This window comes from Atheta coriaria, unplaced genomic scaffold (genome assembly GCF_025399875.1).
Source record: "Atheta coriaria isolate IRGN ID8LTWV9N9 unplaced genomic scaffold, Caltech_Dcor_3.1 hic_scaffold_9_pilon, whole genome shotgun sequence".
Lineage (NCBI taxonomy): Eukaryota > Metazoa > Arthropoda > Insecta > Coleoptera > Staphylinidae > Dalotia > Dalotia coriaria.
Genome location: NW_027045451.1, coordinates 2,177,586 through 2,196,252, shown reverse-complemented (window position 1 = coordinate 2,196,252; position 18,667 = coordinate 2,177,586). Strand labels below are relative to the sequence as shown.

Below are 18,667 nucleotides of genomic sequence, written 5' to 3'. Positions count from 1 at the left end.
TAAACAAAAACACTGAATGACAGCATTTGTTCAATGAAATAAGTAAGGACTGAAAATGTTTGTTAATCTGATATCAGCTTTTTTTTTTTTAATTACATATCTGTTTATTTATTCCTTGAATCAGTTACAGAGAATGTAACTCTCACAAGAATTATTATGACTCTTAAATTATAAGTAAATAAAATGACATAAAATAAAATAAAATAAAATATAAATAAATAGAATAAAATAATAATGAAATAAAGTGACATAAAATAAACGTGACTACGCCCTTGCGTTATCACGTTGGTCTTGCGCGATATCAGCATTGACACTATTATTATTAGTTACAAGAAAAATGCAAAAAGGAAATCTGGTTCCGGCCGGGATCGAACCGGCGACCTTCTGCGTGTAAAGCAGACGTGATAACCACTACACCACGGAACCAGTTGCCTAGTATTTCACTAACTGTCGTTATAAAAAGTACTCACCTATTTATCAACACTATTTAAACAGACTACATCACTCACCCAAGCAAAACAAGAAAGGTGAAATCGCTTCTTTGATTTTATTCTAAAACCGTACCTGCTAGCGCCACCTATGTGCAATTCATGTAACTAAATTTAAGTGAGCTGTGCGTATACGATTGTTTCTCACACAGAATTTACTCAATGCACACTAACTCAAACAAAGAACTAAAATAAATATTTTCTGGTCAAAAGTAAAATCAATTTGGCGATTTACTAGCTTGCGTTTTAGCAGTACTTGCAAAAGGCAAATTCGAAGAATAAAACTTACTGACAAAGTTCGCTCTCAAAGCCGAAGAACACAGAGCGTTGTTAAAGCGCGAAAAGCGAACGATGTTTTTGTCGGTTTTTGAACCCCTGGCAGATTTACAGGAGCCGCGCGCCAAGTTGTGAAGTTGAAGGAAGCAAGCACGAGAACTAGCGGCACTAGCTCTACTAGTGGAATCAGCAATGGCTGACTGATTAACATCGTTGTTTTGTTCTCTCATTAGTCTCCGGAGTAATCTGGATGCTAAGTTTTGGAATTATGGGGCGCGAAAGGACCAACTCCGTCCCACCACCAGCATCCGTACTTAAGGGACTAGATATTAGATGATTCCAGCTATGAATTCTTCGAATATGAACTTATACAAGATTTTTAATCAAAGTTTTTGATGTTAATTATGCCGCTTGTATACGCGACAAACGTTTAATCACTCGTCGCGGGCTTTAATTTATCGCAAAACATTTCCAAAAGTTTCAGTCAGCTTCACCGATATGAAAGAGTGAAGAATGACGCACAGTGAAATGTCACTGCAAGATCATCAATAATGTTAAAATATGCAATACAGGATGTTGCCGCAGTTGTTTTCGCTTGCAGAGAGTGTTTGCATCTTTGATGTTTTTCATATTTCATTTCGAATGATGTGCGATACGGCGGTCCGGACGAAATATATCCTTGTTATTTTCGACAGCCCGACCGGCGCGCGCCCGCGCTACCATTCCATCCATATATCATCACCTCTCGTCGAATACGTATCCAATACGGTTCAAGTTTTGATGTTGTGCTGCCGCTGGATCTTTCCGCACCTCATTCCTCTTCTCATCACTACAACTGGAATGTTGTACATACTATGTGCGCGAATGCAGATGAAAGCGCAAATTCGCAAAACAAACGCTTGGCCAAACTAAATAGCCAATTTGAATGTTATACAAAACTAATCGGATGTTGCGTCGAATCAACTTAGTTTCCAGTTGTTGTTGTTTGGCTCGCTGATGTTGGCCATTGCCATATTTGCATGCTGAGAAAGTCAACACGACGTTTGTGTTGCGCAAAATGAAATGCAAATTGTTGTTGGCCAAACTATTAACTAATGACTAAGTGCCTGCTTTGAACAACGTGTAACTTACACTTGCACTCTGTAATTGTGCAAGACTTATATTGGCGGCGGTGATGATATAGCTTTAAATAAATATTTCAAGTGCTCAATTTGTAGAGAGTAGTGGCGTATGAATTATTACACTCACGGCCCGTAGACGTTTCTTAACATGTATGCAAACATCCGTTCCTCATGTGGCTTGCCCTCGATTACCTCGCAGGCCCCGGGAAGCTGGACGTTTGCTCCTTTTGTATTCGTGGGTTATAGCTGTGCACTTTCCACAAGTCGACCGTTATAGGATGCATGCGGTGTGCTCTCGCGGGCAGCGCTCAACTGATGGTCCTAGATGTTTTCTTTTTTCTTCTTTTGGCAAACTCGGGGCTAACGAAACTTGCTCCCAAATGGCAACGCCATGCATGTGTCTGTAGTGTAGACGGTCTATGTTCTTGAAGATTTATGATGTGCATTATTTGCACTTAGGATTTTAGCATTCATTTTTTTTGGTTTATTTTCTACGAGGTGTGTTTGATGTACGATAAGTCATTGCGATACATTGGGAGCGTATTTTTCGATGGCGGCGCTCGCAAAAGTTTTACGTCTGCGCGGTGTGCATACAAAGGCCAACTTGGAACAGTCATAATAGATTTTATCTGGAAGGGAAATCGACTTCACCCATACGTAAATTGCGAGCGATTCGCATGCACCGCGCGTACCGCCGGGCGCAGTAGATAGCATCATCGTACGCTCTGTGCTTTCTCTCTCTCGGTCTCTTTGCCGTTTGCTCAAATAATGGGAATTAAAAAGGACGCTTCGCGGAAATTATTCTACCCTGGCGTGCGCGCGGCGGCGCAATCGGCTGCTTCCTTTCACGGCGGCGGCCGGATGGAGTGTATCAAGGATATAAGGATATATATACGACGGGGGGCATCGGAGATATTTCAATAAAAAGAAGAGCGGAGGCGGAAAAGGTCGAATCCGAATCGCATCACATTCGATTCAATGGATCACGCCGCGTGCGCGCCCCCAACGAGTACCGGCTTGGGTACCGGCTGAGCGTGAGCGGGAGCGCACAACGTTAGAGAGGAATTGATTGTAATTGAATTTGTTATCCAAATGTTATTTCGCGTGAGAGCGTCCGTGACTACTTACCGATGTCGGCGCGAGTATCCCAGGCGTCGGCGACTGTCTTGTCTCTACGGGGAGCAGCGCGGTGTCGCGCATCTTCAGTTCGGCTCGATGACAAGTTGGCTCAATTTGAACGCGAACAGACTTATCCGTCTCCATAAAGAGCTGGAGTTTAAATGGTTTTCGCTGCGCCATAGGTACGGAGGCAGTACTCACGTTCGTAATGTCGGTTGCTAGCCGGGATGATCTTGTCTGCCGCAGCACATTTCAGCGAGAATAGTGGCAGATGTGGGAATGAGGTGCAGCGCATCGCTTTGGGTGTTTTGGATGCCGGAATTGCTAGCATTGCTTTAAAATTAATTGCGTTAATTGAAGCTCTTATTGGAAAACGTGTTAAAATTTTAATTTAGAATATAAAATAAATTATTCTGGTCAGAGACTAAAGGTATTCCGGGAAAGGTATCCTTGGAGGCCCGGGCATCGGATTATTGCAATGTGAAAGGTATACCTCGGCGACCGCGAATTATGTAAAAATTAAAGTGCTAAAAAACTGGATCAAATTGATATAAAATCGCAAAATAATCTTTGGAGGCGCCGGGCATCGATCCCGGTACCTCTCGCATGCTAAGCGAGCGCTCTACCATCTGAGCTACGCCCCCTGTTATCATAAAAGTGAAGGTATACCTCGGCGACCGCGAATTTTGCGCAAAACGCTATAAAACTGGATCAAATTGATATAAAATCACAAAACAAACTTTGGAGGCGCCGGGTATCGATCCCGGTACCTCTCGCATGCTAAGCGAGCGCTCTACCATCTGAGCTACGCCCCCTGTTATCATAAAAGAAGGTATACCTCGGCGACCGCGAATTTTACGCAAAACGCTATAAAACTGGATCAAATTGATATAAAATCACAAAACAAACTTTGGAGGCGCCGGGTATCGATCCCGGTACCTCTCGCATGCTAAGCGAGCGCTCTCCCATCTGAGCTACGCCCCCTGTTGATACCATTTGATGAACATACTATCGCGAATCAAATATTATCTAATTTTTACCATACTAATCATATAAACTATGTCAGTGCCACGAAATATCCTCTCTCAGTCTCTCCTAGTCTAATCTCCATATAACACACATCAAAACAACTTTCCAATTCAACTCAATAAAATCTATGAGTTGTCTAACACATAACGCCGACCACACCCAATTTCGCTATCATTTTCTAGCCAACTCATTCGGTATTCATTTATAGCGTACGCGCGTTTGTAGATATTGATATTGACATATTAGCTATGTCGTTTATATGCAAAAACCATCAATGTCAGTTTGCTGTGGCGCGCGAAATAAAGCGTCTGCTGCTTCAGCGCGTTTGCCATCACCTTTTTTTTATAGTGTCACATATCACACTCGCAATGTAATGTCCAAACGCGTTAGTTTACTGCATACAACCGAACGCTCGCTGCTACACCTTCTACGCACATCCGCACATATTTTACGTTCGTAATTTAATGTGATTTCGCTTCCAGCACCCAGTATCGCATCGCATATGCCTTCCCTCTAACTTTACGACACTTAAACGAGTAATAAACGCAGGGAGACAAAGACATTACATTTTTATACATGTATAAATCAAAGTTAAGTACAGGCATACATATGTACGACTGTAATTTTTGTTTAAACAATAAAAAACATTATTTGACTTGCGGTATAACCACCGAACATATGAAAATGTATATCCCGGTGTAACCTGATATATATTTCATGTCATGTTGCTCCATGTAGAAGTTAAAGTTCAGAAACAAAACGCGGATGCAGTAAGTTTTAATTTTGAACGAGTTAAATTCAAAATGATTGAACAAGAGATGAAATTTTCGCGTGTTGCCCTTCACCTGTACGTCCATTGTCTCGAACGCTGTGAGCTATGTAATCCATCATGCAAACACTGTTGTTTGCCTTGGCGGTGGCGGTGTGCTTTTATTTCTCGCAGCAGCAGCGCTCGCGCGCGCTTCCGATATTCCCATCGTATTTATTTCTAAGTACGTGCCCTCCTATGCTCGGGGTGCAAACGATGCGCTCGCAGACGCTCCGTCGTCTTGTATTATTTATGCGGTCGAGAATGTGTACGAGCCGACAGAATACAAATCCCCGATATGAAATATGAGGATGCTAAGTCAAAATGAGTTTAATAATTATCTCTTTCGTGTAGTCCGGACGACGCGTATAGTAGTACATCAGCGCTGAGGCTGAGGTAGCACACCATAAATAAACTCGCGCCCGGGTTCATATCACAAAGAAGCGCGTGTAAATTTACAATTTACAACGGTTTGTACTGCTCGGCGCTGATATTTTTGATATCTATGGGCCAGAAGCTGTTAAATTAATTGCTTCTCAAGATGTGCGATTTTAGTTTTTAATTATTTTCCGCGTGGAAATTAACTTAATTGTTTTTTCTGCGTTTTGAATATTCCACATTAAAAGAAATTTAATTAAGAACTCACTTATTATTCATAAGTCGAATATTTTATTCACAACGTTTTCAATTTATATTACAATTTCACTTATATTTAAATTTCATCTGAGAGCATATTTTCTTTTTTGGGAAAATACGCAAATAAAGTTATTCTTTCGGTTCATTAGTCCGCCGGCAGGACAATGTATTGAGTTGCGGTACAAGTATCGAACGTAGTAAAACATGGAAAAAATTGTCATTTGAATTCGTTGGCTACGCTTAATTCGATGCGAATCGAATTATCCGAAACGCGTGTTGCGGCAAAATACACTCGTGCGCACCCGTTTGATGTCTGAGGGGGGTCACGTTTGAGGTCAAGTAACACACGCAAGTGAAACTCTTGAACCTCGCCATTGCTCTTTCGGCAGGCGACGAGCGTTTTAGACATTTCTTTGTTCTTCGCTCTTCCAGCCAGCCCTCCACATATTAGGTTTATTTTGGGGCAAATTGCTTTTGCCACGGCTCTGTAAGTAAATACTGGGCGATTCGGTTTTGATTAGCCCCACGCCTGTTCCACCCTCAGTGGTGTAGCGTGATTTTCACCTACAATTAAGCCATTATACGCTTGCGTTTTAAACTAAATCATGCAAACGAAACTAATTAGAAAAGGTCGTGGTTTTGTTAAATGTCGTTGGGGGTTATGTTTGTTTGTAACATTCGTATATCCTGCGGTGGAAGCGAGAGCCAACCAAAAAATGGCGTATTTTTAACCGCCTTTGAAGTGCCTATACCCTATATATACGCTATATGGCGATAGCATATTGGATTACTGCTTTTATTATTTCTTCTCCTCTTTGGATTTGTTGCACACGCATCTCGTCATTCTTTTGGTTAGGCACGTGCGACTGCGGTGGGTATAAGCTTTTCACTAAAGATTAATTTTCCTTTTTGCACATTTTCATCACTCACTTCCTCACGAAAGTTGGACGGAAAAAATCGCGTCTCCACGCTCGTTAATACACCTGAACGTTAATCTCTTCGACCTGATGGAGAAAAAAAAATCTCCTCGGCGCGTCTGCTTTATTGGATGATGTGCGAGAATCATTGAAATGTTAAAAAATTCTGGTCGTGTTCAAAACGCCCGCTCGAAGGGAAAATATTTGCTCGAAGAGGCGGAGTAGACGTGCAAAGCTAAAAATAAGTTTCTTTTGCGGCCGGAAAATAATATTCTAATGTGATTATGAAAGGCCACAACAATTTTTCCCTACATAGAAGGATATTAATGTTATGCAAGCAAAAAAAACACGATAGATACTTTATAAAGTATCTCATGTGCGCATTACGGCAATATCCGGTGTTGTTGCATTTTAAAGAAAAATTATGGGTCATTGCGGCCGCCAAAGGGCAAAGTTCATATCTGTCCGGCATGCGGACGCTTAATGTATGTGAGGGCGGGCCGCAAAAGGTGTGTTTTTGCGAGATTGATGAGGAATTATTAAAAATAAGTGCGCAATTCGTGTTTGTCACACAAGACAGGACGCGCAGCGCTCTAAGATTGATGGGGTCGAACCCCATCGGAGCGAAACTGTAGAAGCAAAGCGAGCGAGAGGCGATTCGAAAATTGATTTCGCCCGTCCGTATCATACACACGCTCACCGCACACGCACGCACATGTACACGTGGTGATAAGGTGGTAGTGATGGTGCGGGTGGCATTATGGCGGACGCACGCAACTCTTTCACGCGTGCCCCCGTGTAAGAACCCTTCGGTCGGTCGGCGTGGCGCAAATGGCGGGCTGTGGAGGGAGAGAAAAAAATACCGCTTGTCGTTATTCATGGCCGGCCATTACGAATTAATGCACGTATATCAATCACTTTCCAATGAAGCGCGCCACTATAAAACGTACTTTACACACGGTTGTGCGAGCTGATATAATTTTCATTTCGCTCGGCTGCTTCATTAATTTATCTTTGCACATGTAGTTGCAAAATATATTCCAACTAGATTATTTTTATGTTTATTTTGTGTAAATTTAGTGTATGTGGCGCCATCTGGTGGATAAAAAGAAAAACTTTATATCTGTATATAAAAACAATGTTGTGCTCCAATGTAATAAAACATTCCAATTGGAAATAGCCATCAATTACCGGTAATTTGAAATCGCGCGATAATCTTCGCTTCGCATTCGAGTGTGGAGAGTGGTTTCTGCACATACAGTGTTCCGCATGTACACACCTAAGTGCGGCGTGCTCAGCATGGCGTGGCGCGTAGCCGGCGGGGTGGAAATGCGCCATATCCTGGAGTCGGCACTCTCCTCTGCCCTCGCCGCCTCCAGAGCAAAACGCTGTCTGCGCGCGTGCACACGGCCCACGCAATTTATGTCGTTGCAATTTGCCTTCCAGTAAATTTATTTAGTTAATTAATCAATTTGTTAATTGCTTCCCACTTGCGCGCACGATGCATGCACCTCGGTCTGTATGAATAACCGGTTACCATTCGCACGGTTCGAAAATGGAAACGCAAACTGCAATGACAGTCTATGCGCAGTTGAGTTAATTAATTTGGAACATGTTATTGCTACAATCTCTCTCTCCGCTGGTTGCGTGGATGTCTCAGAAAGCAATTTTGTGTTGTTGTTTTCTTTTTGTGCTGCAAAATTGTTTTTTGTTGTTGCTGTTATTATTAAATTTGTTTATTGTGCGCGTTTTGCAGGCAAGCCAATTCCGCACGTCGCCTGGTACAGGAACGAGATGGTCGTGACAAACAAGAGCGTCGTGCTGCCGTCCGGAGGCGGCAAGTCGCACGTGCGTTCCGAGCTGCGCGTGGCAGGCCTCGGTAGGCGCGACGTTCACTCGCAGCTCACGTGTCAGGCGTATAACAATGACAGGACGCCACCCTTATCATCGACCCTACATCTAGATATGAATTGTAAGTGTTATGCAAAATATCTTTCTTTCATAGAAGTTACATAAGATTTTTTTGCGCTGCAATTTTTTTCTTTGATATAAAATATTTTAATATTTCGATGATTTTACATTACAGTTGGTCCACTGGATGTGAAAATCCTTGGCGCAAATCAACCCCTTTCGGCAGGCAGACGTTACGACTTGTTGTGTCAAAGTTCAGGCTCGAGGCCGCCGGCCACAATAACCTGGTGGAAGAACGGTCAGCGCTTGGACAAGACGAAGGAAACGGTAAGGAAAAGCTCTTAAAACCGTGTTATTTATTGCGCACTTATCGTGCGCGCGCGCGGCATTTCGACGTGGCACGAAAAAACGTCCAAATCAATTTGCAAATTAATCCGAAAACGTGACATCGAAAAGAAATGAACAAATTTGCATTGTGTGTGGTTGTGCGCGTTGTTGAAATATTTCAACGCGCGCGCGCTCGCGAATTTAGTGCGTTTCGTTTTAATAGTATCGAATCGTTAACGCGGCGCTGCTTTTATTGGTATGCGCTGCAATGGCGGCAATAGATTTTTTATTGCCGGCCTCGCCGACTATAGAATTCTGTGTTTTGCTCGTCCATCGATTTGCCGAAATTACCATTGTATTGTACAACATCCGTATGCGCATTTTGTTGTTGCAACCCATCAATATAACACACAGCAATGTGCCAAACGAACAAATGAAAGAACGCAGCAACGAATGATTGTTCCGTATATACGCACAATTATTTAAAGAATTTTGCGCATAAAATTCGCACCAATTTACATAAATTTAATTCCGAAGCGAAATCGTATCTCAATAAACAAAATCACTGGTGACTGGTGAAATACAAACATGCGAAGGAAACTGATTGATGTCAGAGACCATAGCGTCTGTTTGTGTCATCAAAAAAAAAAACGACCGAAAAAGCATCACTGACAGTAACACGCAGGGTCGCCGTGAAAGCCCGTCGTTTGGGTACGGCATATTTTATTTTATTTACACAATCAAATGTTTACCTTTTCTGGTATTTATACAGAGATTAAAGTACTTTTCTTTGCGTGCGTTTTTTCTGCGTGCGTGCAAAAACGGACGCTCCTGCCCGGGTACATGTCAAGCATTCGGCAAACAGTGCTTCTTTTTTTTGCATCCGAGCCCTCATAAAAAAACCTACACCTTTCAATTCAAGCCTCAATGTGTGCGCGCGGATGAAAAACGTAACGATGCACGGAGTTTACGTTGGAGATGGTTCGATATTAAATTTGGCAAATTTTGTGGAAAATCTCGAGGATCGACACACGCAGGCGAAACGGTTTGCCACTTAATTAAGCTTTCAAACATTCGACATAATAAACTCATATCGAAGTGAAAACGTCGTTGTGGCGTGCCTCGTGCTCGACGGATACAAAACGCTCTCTTCGCTATGCTTTCAATCATTACGCACTATCGCAACCATCTCTGTGAATAGGAGCGCGAGCACGAACGCGACGCTTGTTCGCGATCGTTTAAATCGTAATTACGCCGACACTCGACGCGTATAATAATTAATCAACATTTGATCCAGCCATAACCATAAGTAATTAACTGTTTGAGTTTTGATCGTCGCTTTATGCTGGTGCTGGCGCTGGCGTCATCCGAAATGCGCCAACATTAATTTACTTGCGTTTTTTTTTTCTCTGTGTGTGTGCAGACTTCTATTGATGGCAACATCACCACCAGCACTTTGTCCTTTATTGCCAGCAAAGAGGACGACGGCAAGTATCTGTCTTGCCGGGCAGAGAACAAGATCCTATCATCGGATGGGCTGGAAGATGGATGGAAGCTGGAAATACATTGTGAGTGCACAATTATTTAGTAAAAATGTAAAATTCATAAAACGTTAAGTTGCAAACGAAATATTTTATTCGTAGACAAAACGAAATGAATTTTTACGACGCGCAAGTTATGATAAAAAGTATAATAAGCATGACATTTATAATTTATACCTCCGCCAAAAGTATGTACTTAGTATAAAAGTAGAAATTTTATGATAGGATATTAAAAAATTGACGAAACGTGCCAACGATGGAATGCTACATTTTGTCTTCAGAATTTTTTGCACTCCGAAGACGCGCAGCAGCGCCATCGTTGTCTCCGTAATGAATCTCAGCGAGTTACTCACGTTAATTAAAATCTATAACGAGCGGCAAGTTTTACGCGAGACACGTCGCTCTTAGCCTCTCCTCCTGCTTGCAAGTTATCTACTATTTTATTTAATTTTGCATCAGTCTTAGGTTTTTTTGCGCACTTTATCAACGCGCATCAAAGTTTTAATTATAAAAACATCAAACTAAGAATAAAACTTTTTTCCTCGCCGCTGCGCGCGCGAATATTTAATTAGCCGGGCAAACAATTAATAATACTATTTGTGTTTGTTTGTTGCTGCTGTACGCTCCAGTTGGTATTTTTGCGCGTAATAGTTTCCAATTAAAATTTAATAAAGCCAAACCCTAAAAGCAACAACACACCGGCGTGTTTCTAGTGTTTGTACTTGTAGAATTGCGCGAGGCAGGGGCATAAACTCTGCCTGACTGCCTGAAGAAACTCGCAACTTATTTACTTTAGGGTATAGGGTCCGATTTTCTACTTCAATATAAAACCCGTGCGTTCTTTAGCAGCGTTCCTGTGGTTCAACCTGGGGATTGAAATAAAACGCGTCGTTTCTTTATATTAAATTCCTTTCCTTTTAGCTTTACCCGCGTTTTTTCTCCTTTTCTTCGTCTTGTTCATCAAATGGTCAAATTAATTACGTGAAGAGTTTGCGGTTGTAAACAATTTGATTTTAAGCCCGAGCAGCATTAATTTAAATATGCATAATCAAGTTTTGCGCATGATAAAGAGTATAATTTGGTCGGTGGGGTTCTGGGACGATTATCCGCGCGCAATTTGACGCAAACGCCACTGCTGCTCTGTTGCAGATACACCCGAAGCGAAGATAATCCTGGGCACTTCGCTCAACCCGGACACCATCCGCGAGGGCACCGACGTTTACTTCGACTGTATCATCAACGCACATCCTCACGTCTATAAAGTCGAATGGCGGCATAACGTAAGTTAACAACGGCGTCAGCTTTGCGCATAATTCCCCCCACCACTACCACTACAACACACTTCGATTCCGCAGGGTAAAATGCTAAATCACAACATTGGCGCCGGAGTAATCATCAGCAATCAAAGCCTGGTACTCCAAGGAGTTAGTAGATCCACTGCAGGGAACTACACGTGTGTTGGATACAACACTGAAGGAGATGGCGAAAGCAATGCTTTTTATCTCAATGTGATGTGTTAGTATAATTTTTATTCTAGGTTTTCATATTTATTAATGTTAACTTACTGATTTTGTTACTAGTTGCACCATCGTGTAAGGCAAACCAAGTGAGGATCTACGGTGTGGCGAAACAAGAACGAGCTCAGATTGCGTGCCAAGTGGACGCGAATCCACCGGATGTGGAGTTCCGATGGACGTTCAACAACTCGGCGGACTCCGTCGACGTGGCGCAATCGTATATCGCACGCAGTGGCACCTCGAGTGTCGTCGCATACACGCCCATCACGGAATTAGATTATGGCACTCTGCTCTGCTACGCGTCGAATCGCATTGGTCATCAACGCGTCCCGTGCGTGTTCCATCTGATCGCAGCAGGTAAGGGTTCAAACACTGACACTGCCTGTCCCCGATTTCAGTAGTCTACAGCTGTCTGATTATTTGACATGCGGTCCGCGTCGTGAGGTAATCGATGCGGCCACGTCTAAATTACGGCCGGCCGCCATGTTTAAGATTGAAAAGATCTCCGAGGACTCCGTTTATGGTAATCTCCTGCTGGGTTTGCCAAGGTTGATCAATCGATTGAGGAAACTTGGTATGCAAAACTACTATCTCAAACGGTTTGCACCCTTGAGTGAATATGATATCGTCAACTGGGAGCATGCTAATGGTGTTCTGTTACCTGCGGATATAAGAAGATTTTATTCGTCGATGGATGGGTTTCTATTTAAATGGTTGTTGAATTTGGGAAGTGATTCTAATGATGTGATTGGTCAAATTAAAATCAATCAGTTGATGGATGTTGTGCAGATACCACATGGGAATACTATAGAAATTTTTAAAGATTTTAAGATGGTACGTCCATCACTTGGTATAGACGTGAAACTTTTTGTCATTGACTCATTTGGAGATGATTACCGTGTGGTTGTGGTTTTTTCAAAGTTTAAATTCACTAATAACGTGTGGATCTGCTCCAAGGAGAATAATTTCTTCTATTTGACTAGTGATTTCACTTCCTACTTTCGTATGTGTGTCGCACATCTTGGTATTCCATGCTGGCAGATGTTGTACACTACCGGGAAACCTCCGCAATGGATATCGAATTTGATTACGTTGCTTCTACCGACGCTTGGTGCGTTTCATGATGAAAGAGAGCGAAAAGCAAAGGAGCATCCTGGCAGTCGACATGTATTGAATTCTATCACGACCAGCGACTCGGAAACTGTGTTCGTAAACAAATTGAGTACGGGCGTTTTTAAGGGAACACTAAATATTGAAACACCCAAACCGAAAATTGTTAATCATCGTAAGAAGATAAATAAAGCTGCTAGAAAAACAACCAAAAAATAATTCACTCACATATTTATTTATTTTGTATTTTTTAATAAATTTATCAGTAAAAATTTGAATTTTTTGATGTGGAAATAAATCATGCGGAGTAAAATTTGGAATTATGCGAATCCCGGAACAAAAATCGAAAATGTGAAGAATGCGCCAAAGTGGAGACGGAAACAAACGTCGAAGCGAATAAATACGATGTTCCGCAGTCGCAAAATATTCATACCGTTTGCCACAAAAGCCACGAACACCCACCCACAAGCTAGAATAATGCAGGAGTAACACCCGCATGAAAGTTTCAGCCCTGGCGAGGATTCACACGATTATATTATTTAATGTTTCACGGCGTTTGCAATTGGGGTTGGCAGAGTCGCGCTTGAAGCAATTAGATTCAGCGAGCAGCGCCAGAGATGCGAGCTACGAGATACGGACTCTCTCTTGAAATGCGTTATATGAAATTTATTCGCGTGGAGGCAGGCGTACAGCGTACAAGTATTCCGGGTTCGATTTGAACGATTTACTACACAGCGCGCTGCGAACGTTATGTATTTTTTATGCACCTTCAAACAGAATTTCCATTTTCACCCACCTTTTGCCGTCGACGCGCGAAGAGGATAACACGTTCGCCGCATGCGGAAATAAAAAAAAAGGAGAAGAGAGAAACGGGGCAGGACGACACGAGTCTGCAATACGTTTACAATGTGTGCTTACACCTTCCTGAAGCGCTTCGTGCGTTTTAAATTTGCTTCGATGTTGAAATATGATTTTTATCACAATAAATTTTCGAGAAGTGCAAGTTGGGTAATTTTATTTTGTTTTTGTTTTTTGTGCTTGTAGGACGTCCAGATCAGGTACATAACTGCAGCGTGACCAACATATCGATGACGTCGCTTTCAATCCGCTGCTCGGAGGGTTTCAACGGTGGACTGCCGCAATCTTTTCTGCTGGAGGTAAAATTTTTTCCCGGTGCGCGTTTTTTGCGCGCCCATTTACTAATTGGCACCTTGTTAGGCGTCAATTGCGTCGAGCTGCGCGAGCAAACGGGCGTCCATTAGACAGTTGCGAAACGAGAATATAATTAAAAGTAATAAAGATGTCGAGGAATATACGTAATTAGACGCAAGGAGGACGTGGAGAGGCGGTGTTGGCGGAAGTAAATTGGGTTGGCAACTCTTGTACGGCGGTGTTGCTCTAACGTCGATTCGGCAGCACATATAAGAGTCCAATTACCGCGCTGCATATGTTGAGGAACTCTGATCTCCAAGCGGAAAATGAACCGAGATTTCCGCTCGGAAAATTTTCGGCCATAATGGTTTAAAGCATGTGTAATTTCCGGAAGTGACGAGTTTAATTAGAGAAAAAAACAAAAAAAAAAACGAAGTTTAAGCTAATTTTTTGTGTTTTCCTGGTTCTTTTTCATGTAAATGAAGATGAGGGAGAGTCAAAGTCAAGAAATTAAGAGCAATCTATCGTCGCCAGTGGCGAGATTCTCGGTCAACGGACTAGAGGCGGGCGGTCAATATCAAGCGGCTGTGTTCGCGTACAACGCCAAAGGACGCAGCGAGCCGGTGATATTGCAATCGGCCACTTTGAGGCTGCCCGAAAAACAACTGACACCCGAAAAGGGTAAGTTCGATTGCTCTCCGCACACGTCCACCGCCGCTTAATCTAACAAATTGTCTACCGCCGCCAACAACCACCGCCCGACAACTATTCCTTTCAAGTCCTTTACAAAGCATACCCTTTTTGCCGTATAATGTACTCTCCGTTCTAAAACAAATAAAACTATTGTGTATTTTTTCTGTTTCACAAAAGTAGAAAGCCACAAGGCCGGATTCAAGTTTACGCCAATGATGAGCGTCCTCATCGGAATAGTCTCGGCGTTATTTATAGTTTCCCTGGTGGTGGTCCTGGTGCTGCGGTTGCAGTGTACACAAAATGAAGGCCGCCGGAAGCGACACAAAAACGGTGTGGTAACCAGCGGTAGTGGTGAACACCGTGGTTCAACGAGTGGTCCCACCCTCAGCGACAAAGGAGGTGAGAATGTGTGCGAGTCAAATATTCATTAGGCACTTGGCAATTAAGTTTTTTGGTTGTGCAAAAATCAAGAAGAAGTCGAAGTGGATATAGCTGCAGCGGAAAAACTTTACATCATTTTCAAACGGAAGCCGGGACTCAATGAAACGAGCAGACAAGATGTTCGCGAACTAAGAACGCGCGGCGGTCGACAAGACTCCGGGGAGAAGGAAAATAATTGCTGAAACAAAAGTTGAGAGAGAGTCTCGATAGAGTTTGAATTGTTATATACTGGCGTATGCGGAATGCGGAAATATTCGGGGGCAAGCGAGGTTATTGATAGTATAATTGTTGGGGCGATTTGCACAACCTGTATGCGCGCTGGCGAGGACGATGAAGTTGTGAAGACTCGGGGAGTTTTCCTGCTGGGAAACTGGAAACGAGCGGAACCGACGGGCGACCGAGTGCGCGCTATACATCTACATGGCGGTGGCGGCAGCGGCGGCGGCGAGTCCTCCCATCGGTGTCTCTCTATTAATCACTGCAGCGCTGCTGGCGTGGCCCCGCGTATAAAACTTTCACTATTAGCGTCGAGTTCGCCGGCGTCGTGTTTCGCGCCGCGCAAGTCTTTCTTCCCCGACGCGCTGGACGACCAGCAGCAGGCGGTTTTCGCCAATCCCGGCAGCCATGAGTGCAGGCGTGCCCGGTTCTATTGAGTGCACGCAGTGTGCACACAGTGCAATGCGACATGCATTATGCAAAAGATTTATAATCGCGAAATAAATCCTCAGCGCTCCGGCCCAAATGAACTCCCTTTCAATGGACCTACGCTCGCAACAAATAAATATCACCACTGCTGCTGCAGCTAGGAAAGTTGAAGCAAAAAAAAATTGTTGTGCGACATGTTTACGTATACATCTTGATTTGCACTTGTTTTCTTATTCATGCTTGTGTTTCTCTGGCTTTTCATGTGTCATCAATCACGATTACTCACCTTGCGCCACACACAATCGCACACAGCGTACTTTCTTGCCGCAGGTGGCAGTCCAATATCGAAGCACGACAGCAGCGCGGGCGAGTGCGACAGCGACGAGAAGAATCCGGACATCATACCGCAGCCAGCCGAAGGCGGCGAGGAGGCGCTCGAGTACAGCAGGAAGCGGCAGCATGTGTCCACCATCGAGACGTCGCCGAATCGCAGCCTGCTGCATCAAGCGGCGCCGGGTAACTCGGGATATATGGGTTACTGCACGCTGCGTAATGGTATACCCATCCATGAGATGTCTGCACCACCGCAGCAGAAACTGGTATGTAGATAAGAGTATAATCAGATCAAATTAAGGCACTGTTGAAATATAACATGAGCTTATCATCGCGCACGGTTTTGGAGTAGTTGTTACATTATGCGCGAAGAATGATGGCGTACCTGCATTAGCAAGTTTTGCGTTTGCCGGCATGTGTTCGCCCGGAAAGTCGACGAGAGTTCGCGACGTGAGGTCACAAGCATTTATAGCGGCATTATAGCCTACAAGAGACAGGCTGATGCATGACTCTTAACGCGCATGGCGCGCCGAGACACAATGTGAGGACGGTTGAGGGATGGGGGTGTAGGGATGTAGGAAAAGAAGGATTTGCTTCGAAAGCAGCTGTACCGGAGGCGGCACGCACCTCTAGGCAAACTGTATTATTAATTACGTAAGCAACATGCTGAGAGGTGAGATTCATAATGGTATATTTTGTACCATGAGCGGAAAATTATGTTTGGCATCATAATTGTATTTTTCGGTAACATTATATTATTCCATCAATAATGGAAAGTTTTGTGTTTACACATATTCGTATTTATAGTTTTTTTTAAGTAAAAGTAAATAAACAACGTTCTGCGTCACGTATCGCACACGGATTTAATTCCATGCGAAACTGAATGCTAGCGACATCTAGCGTCACTCTATCGAGTTATACTTAAGTATGATGCGATCAACGCGTGCGCTCACTACCGCAAACAAACAATTTGCTTTACGCAGCGTTTGAACTTGCATCAACCCGCAAAATTCCGGTCATAGATTACATTTCGAGATATAATTCCGATTTAAAAGTAAATAAATATGTTTGATGTCTTTAATTTTGCATTAAAAGGAAATAAGCATATTACTTATTTATTCCTAAACTAATATTTTGGTTATGAATTATCATTAATCTAAAATTTAAACATTGGGCAATTATAATTGCGCGAAAGTTGAAGCCTCCTTAAGAATTTTGCAAGTTTGCACTCTTGCACCCGTTTTCTGCACTCGGCGCTTAGATCGACGAGAAGTATATTAAGATAAACACTGCGCGAGAATAGCGTGGAAGACGCGCGCAATGCGAAGACGTTTATAACAACGGCATAAAAACAAATTGCAATTATAAACGTTACCCACGCCGATTCCTGCTGCCGCCGCTGTTTGTTGTGCCCACGCGGGGAGCTTGTTACCTCCGCTGCATGTAATGGTGTATGCAAAAAGGGAAATTACGAAGGACGTTTATTTCGAAATTCTGAAATGTACCGCGCTGGGTGCGGGAAAACGAGACTTTTAACTTTTCACGTACCATGTGGATACTATCACATTTGTCATTAACATATTTTTCATCAAATTCAATCCAAATATATATTTTTATTAAAGAAATATTTTTATTTTAAAAACAAAAAAATTACTTATTACCAAATTTTTGAGGAACATCTCTGTACGTTTTTTAATAACACAATTGTGCATATACCTCCGCAATGCAAGAAATATAATTTTTCCAATTACACAAATGTACTCTATCCTACCACTCCACGTGCAATTACAAAGATTTATACCTTATTTCATTTTATTATGAAAATATACTACGAGCAACAACTTGTGTACTATTACACGGACTCAAAAAGTACAAGCGGCAGCAAACGGCAGAGAAAGAAGTATTCTTTCTCTTGGCATTACGCTTTACTTCATTTTCCTGCGCGCGGGGTTGCCGTGTTTTTCTGTTATTATTCGTGTACGGCATACATTTCCCCTGGCCGCCTCCAGCTGAGTTACGGAAAGCATTGCGAAAGTGTAAGACAAAATCATATCAACTGCAGTTTATTTTCTTTTGCGTACATTCCCAAAATTACAAAATTACGTCTCAAAAATAAATAAAAATTACTTTTTTGACTATTTTTTCATGAAAATTAACGTTTTAATCAATTTTAATTATTATTTTTCTTAATAGCAGATAAATTAACGACAATTTCAATTTTACTACATTGGTTAAAGTTTTTTTGTTAAATATTTATTTTTTAGTAAGGAACCATCAGGAAACGGTGCATAATCTTGCATTCCTGTGATTTTTGAAGTCAAGAGACGCCGGGTACAGGTAGTACCTACATATTTTTCCCCTAAATATGAATATTATTTATAACATAATGAGAAATTCATTCGCGTTCATTCGAATGCGATATGAAGGCGCGCGCACAAAGGCCTATTAATTAGCACGTCGTAATGAACGTTTTAGAAGCCATACACTTCCTGAATAGTCCTTAAACATTCCATACGATTCTCGCCGTGCGTAAATATATGTACGTATTATAAGCGCGAAGAACAAACAGCGCCACGGGCTGCGCACAGCAACAATAACGCCAG

General features: G+C 42.5%; 2 protein-coding genes and 4 non-coding genes across 10 annotated transcripts in view; 2 read left to right on the top strand and 4 right to left on the bottom strand.

The window, feature by feature from the left end:
• The window catches only part of side-VII (sidestep VII), a 111,979-nt gene that overhangs the window by 90,732 nt on the left and 2,580 nt on the right, over positions 1 to 18,667 (top strand). Inside the window, exons 5-14 of one of the 5 annotated variants that reach the window (XM_065311957.1) lie at positions 8,151 to 8,366; positions 8,481 to 8,632; positions 10,056 to 10,200; positions 11,323 to 11,453; positions 11,529 to 11,688; positions 11,754 to 12,047; positions 13,845 to 13,957; positions 14,438 to 14,633; positions 14,826 to 15,044; positions 16,062 to 16,330. In XM_065311957.1, coding sequence (XP_065168029.1) covers positions 8,151 to 8,366; positions 8,481 to 8,632; positions 10,056 to 10,200; positions 11,323 to 11,453; positions 11,529 to 11,688; positions 11,754 to 12,047; positions 13,845 to 13,957; positions 14,438 to 14,633; positions 14,826 to 15,044; positions 16,062 to 16,330 — 1,895 coding nt within the window. Of the gene's footprint in view, positions 1 to 8,150; positions 8,367 to 8,480; positions 8,633 to 10,055; positions 10,201 to 11,322; positions 11,454 to 11,528; positions 11,689 to 11,753; positions 12,048 to 13,844; positions 13,958 to 14,437; positions 14,634 to 14,822; positions 15,045 to 15,116; positions 16,331 to 18,667 lie in introns of those variants that run through there. The other 4 variants (XM_065311955.1, XM_065311956.1, XM_065311954.1 and 1 more) reach the window with 4 other exon arrangements.
• On the bottom strand, positions 354 to 426 carry TRNAV-UAC (transfer RNA valine (anticodon UAC)). The gene has a single exon. It is a non-coding gene; the product is annotated as a tRNA-Val (tRNA).
• Positions 3,576 to 3,648, bottom strand: TRNAA-AGC (transfer RNA alanine (anticodon AGC)). Its single transcript has one exon. It is a non-coding gene; the product is annotated as a tRNA-Ala (tRNA).
• On the bottom strand, positions 3,747 to 3,819 carry TRNAA-AGC (transfer RNA alanine (anticodon AGC)). The gene has a single exon. It is a non-coding gene; the product is annotated as a tRNA-Ala (tRNA).
• TRNAA-AGC (transfer RNA alanine (anticodon AGC)) lies at positions 3,916 to 3,988 on the bottom strand. Its single transcript has one exon. It is a non-coding gene; the product is annotated as a tRNA-Ala (tRNA).
• Positions 12,039 to 13,072, top strand: LOC135798956 (tubulin polyglutamylase complex subunit 2-like). Its single transcript, XM_065311959.1, has one exon. It carries the CDS (start codon positions 12,174 to 12,176, stop codon positions 13,017 to 13,019), a length of 846 nt encoding a protein of 281 aa, XP_065168031.1. The 5' UTR covers positions 12,039 to 12,173; the 3' UTR covers positions 13,020 to 13,072.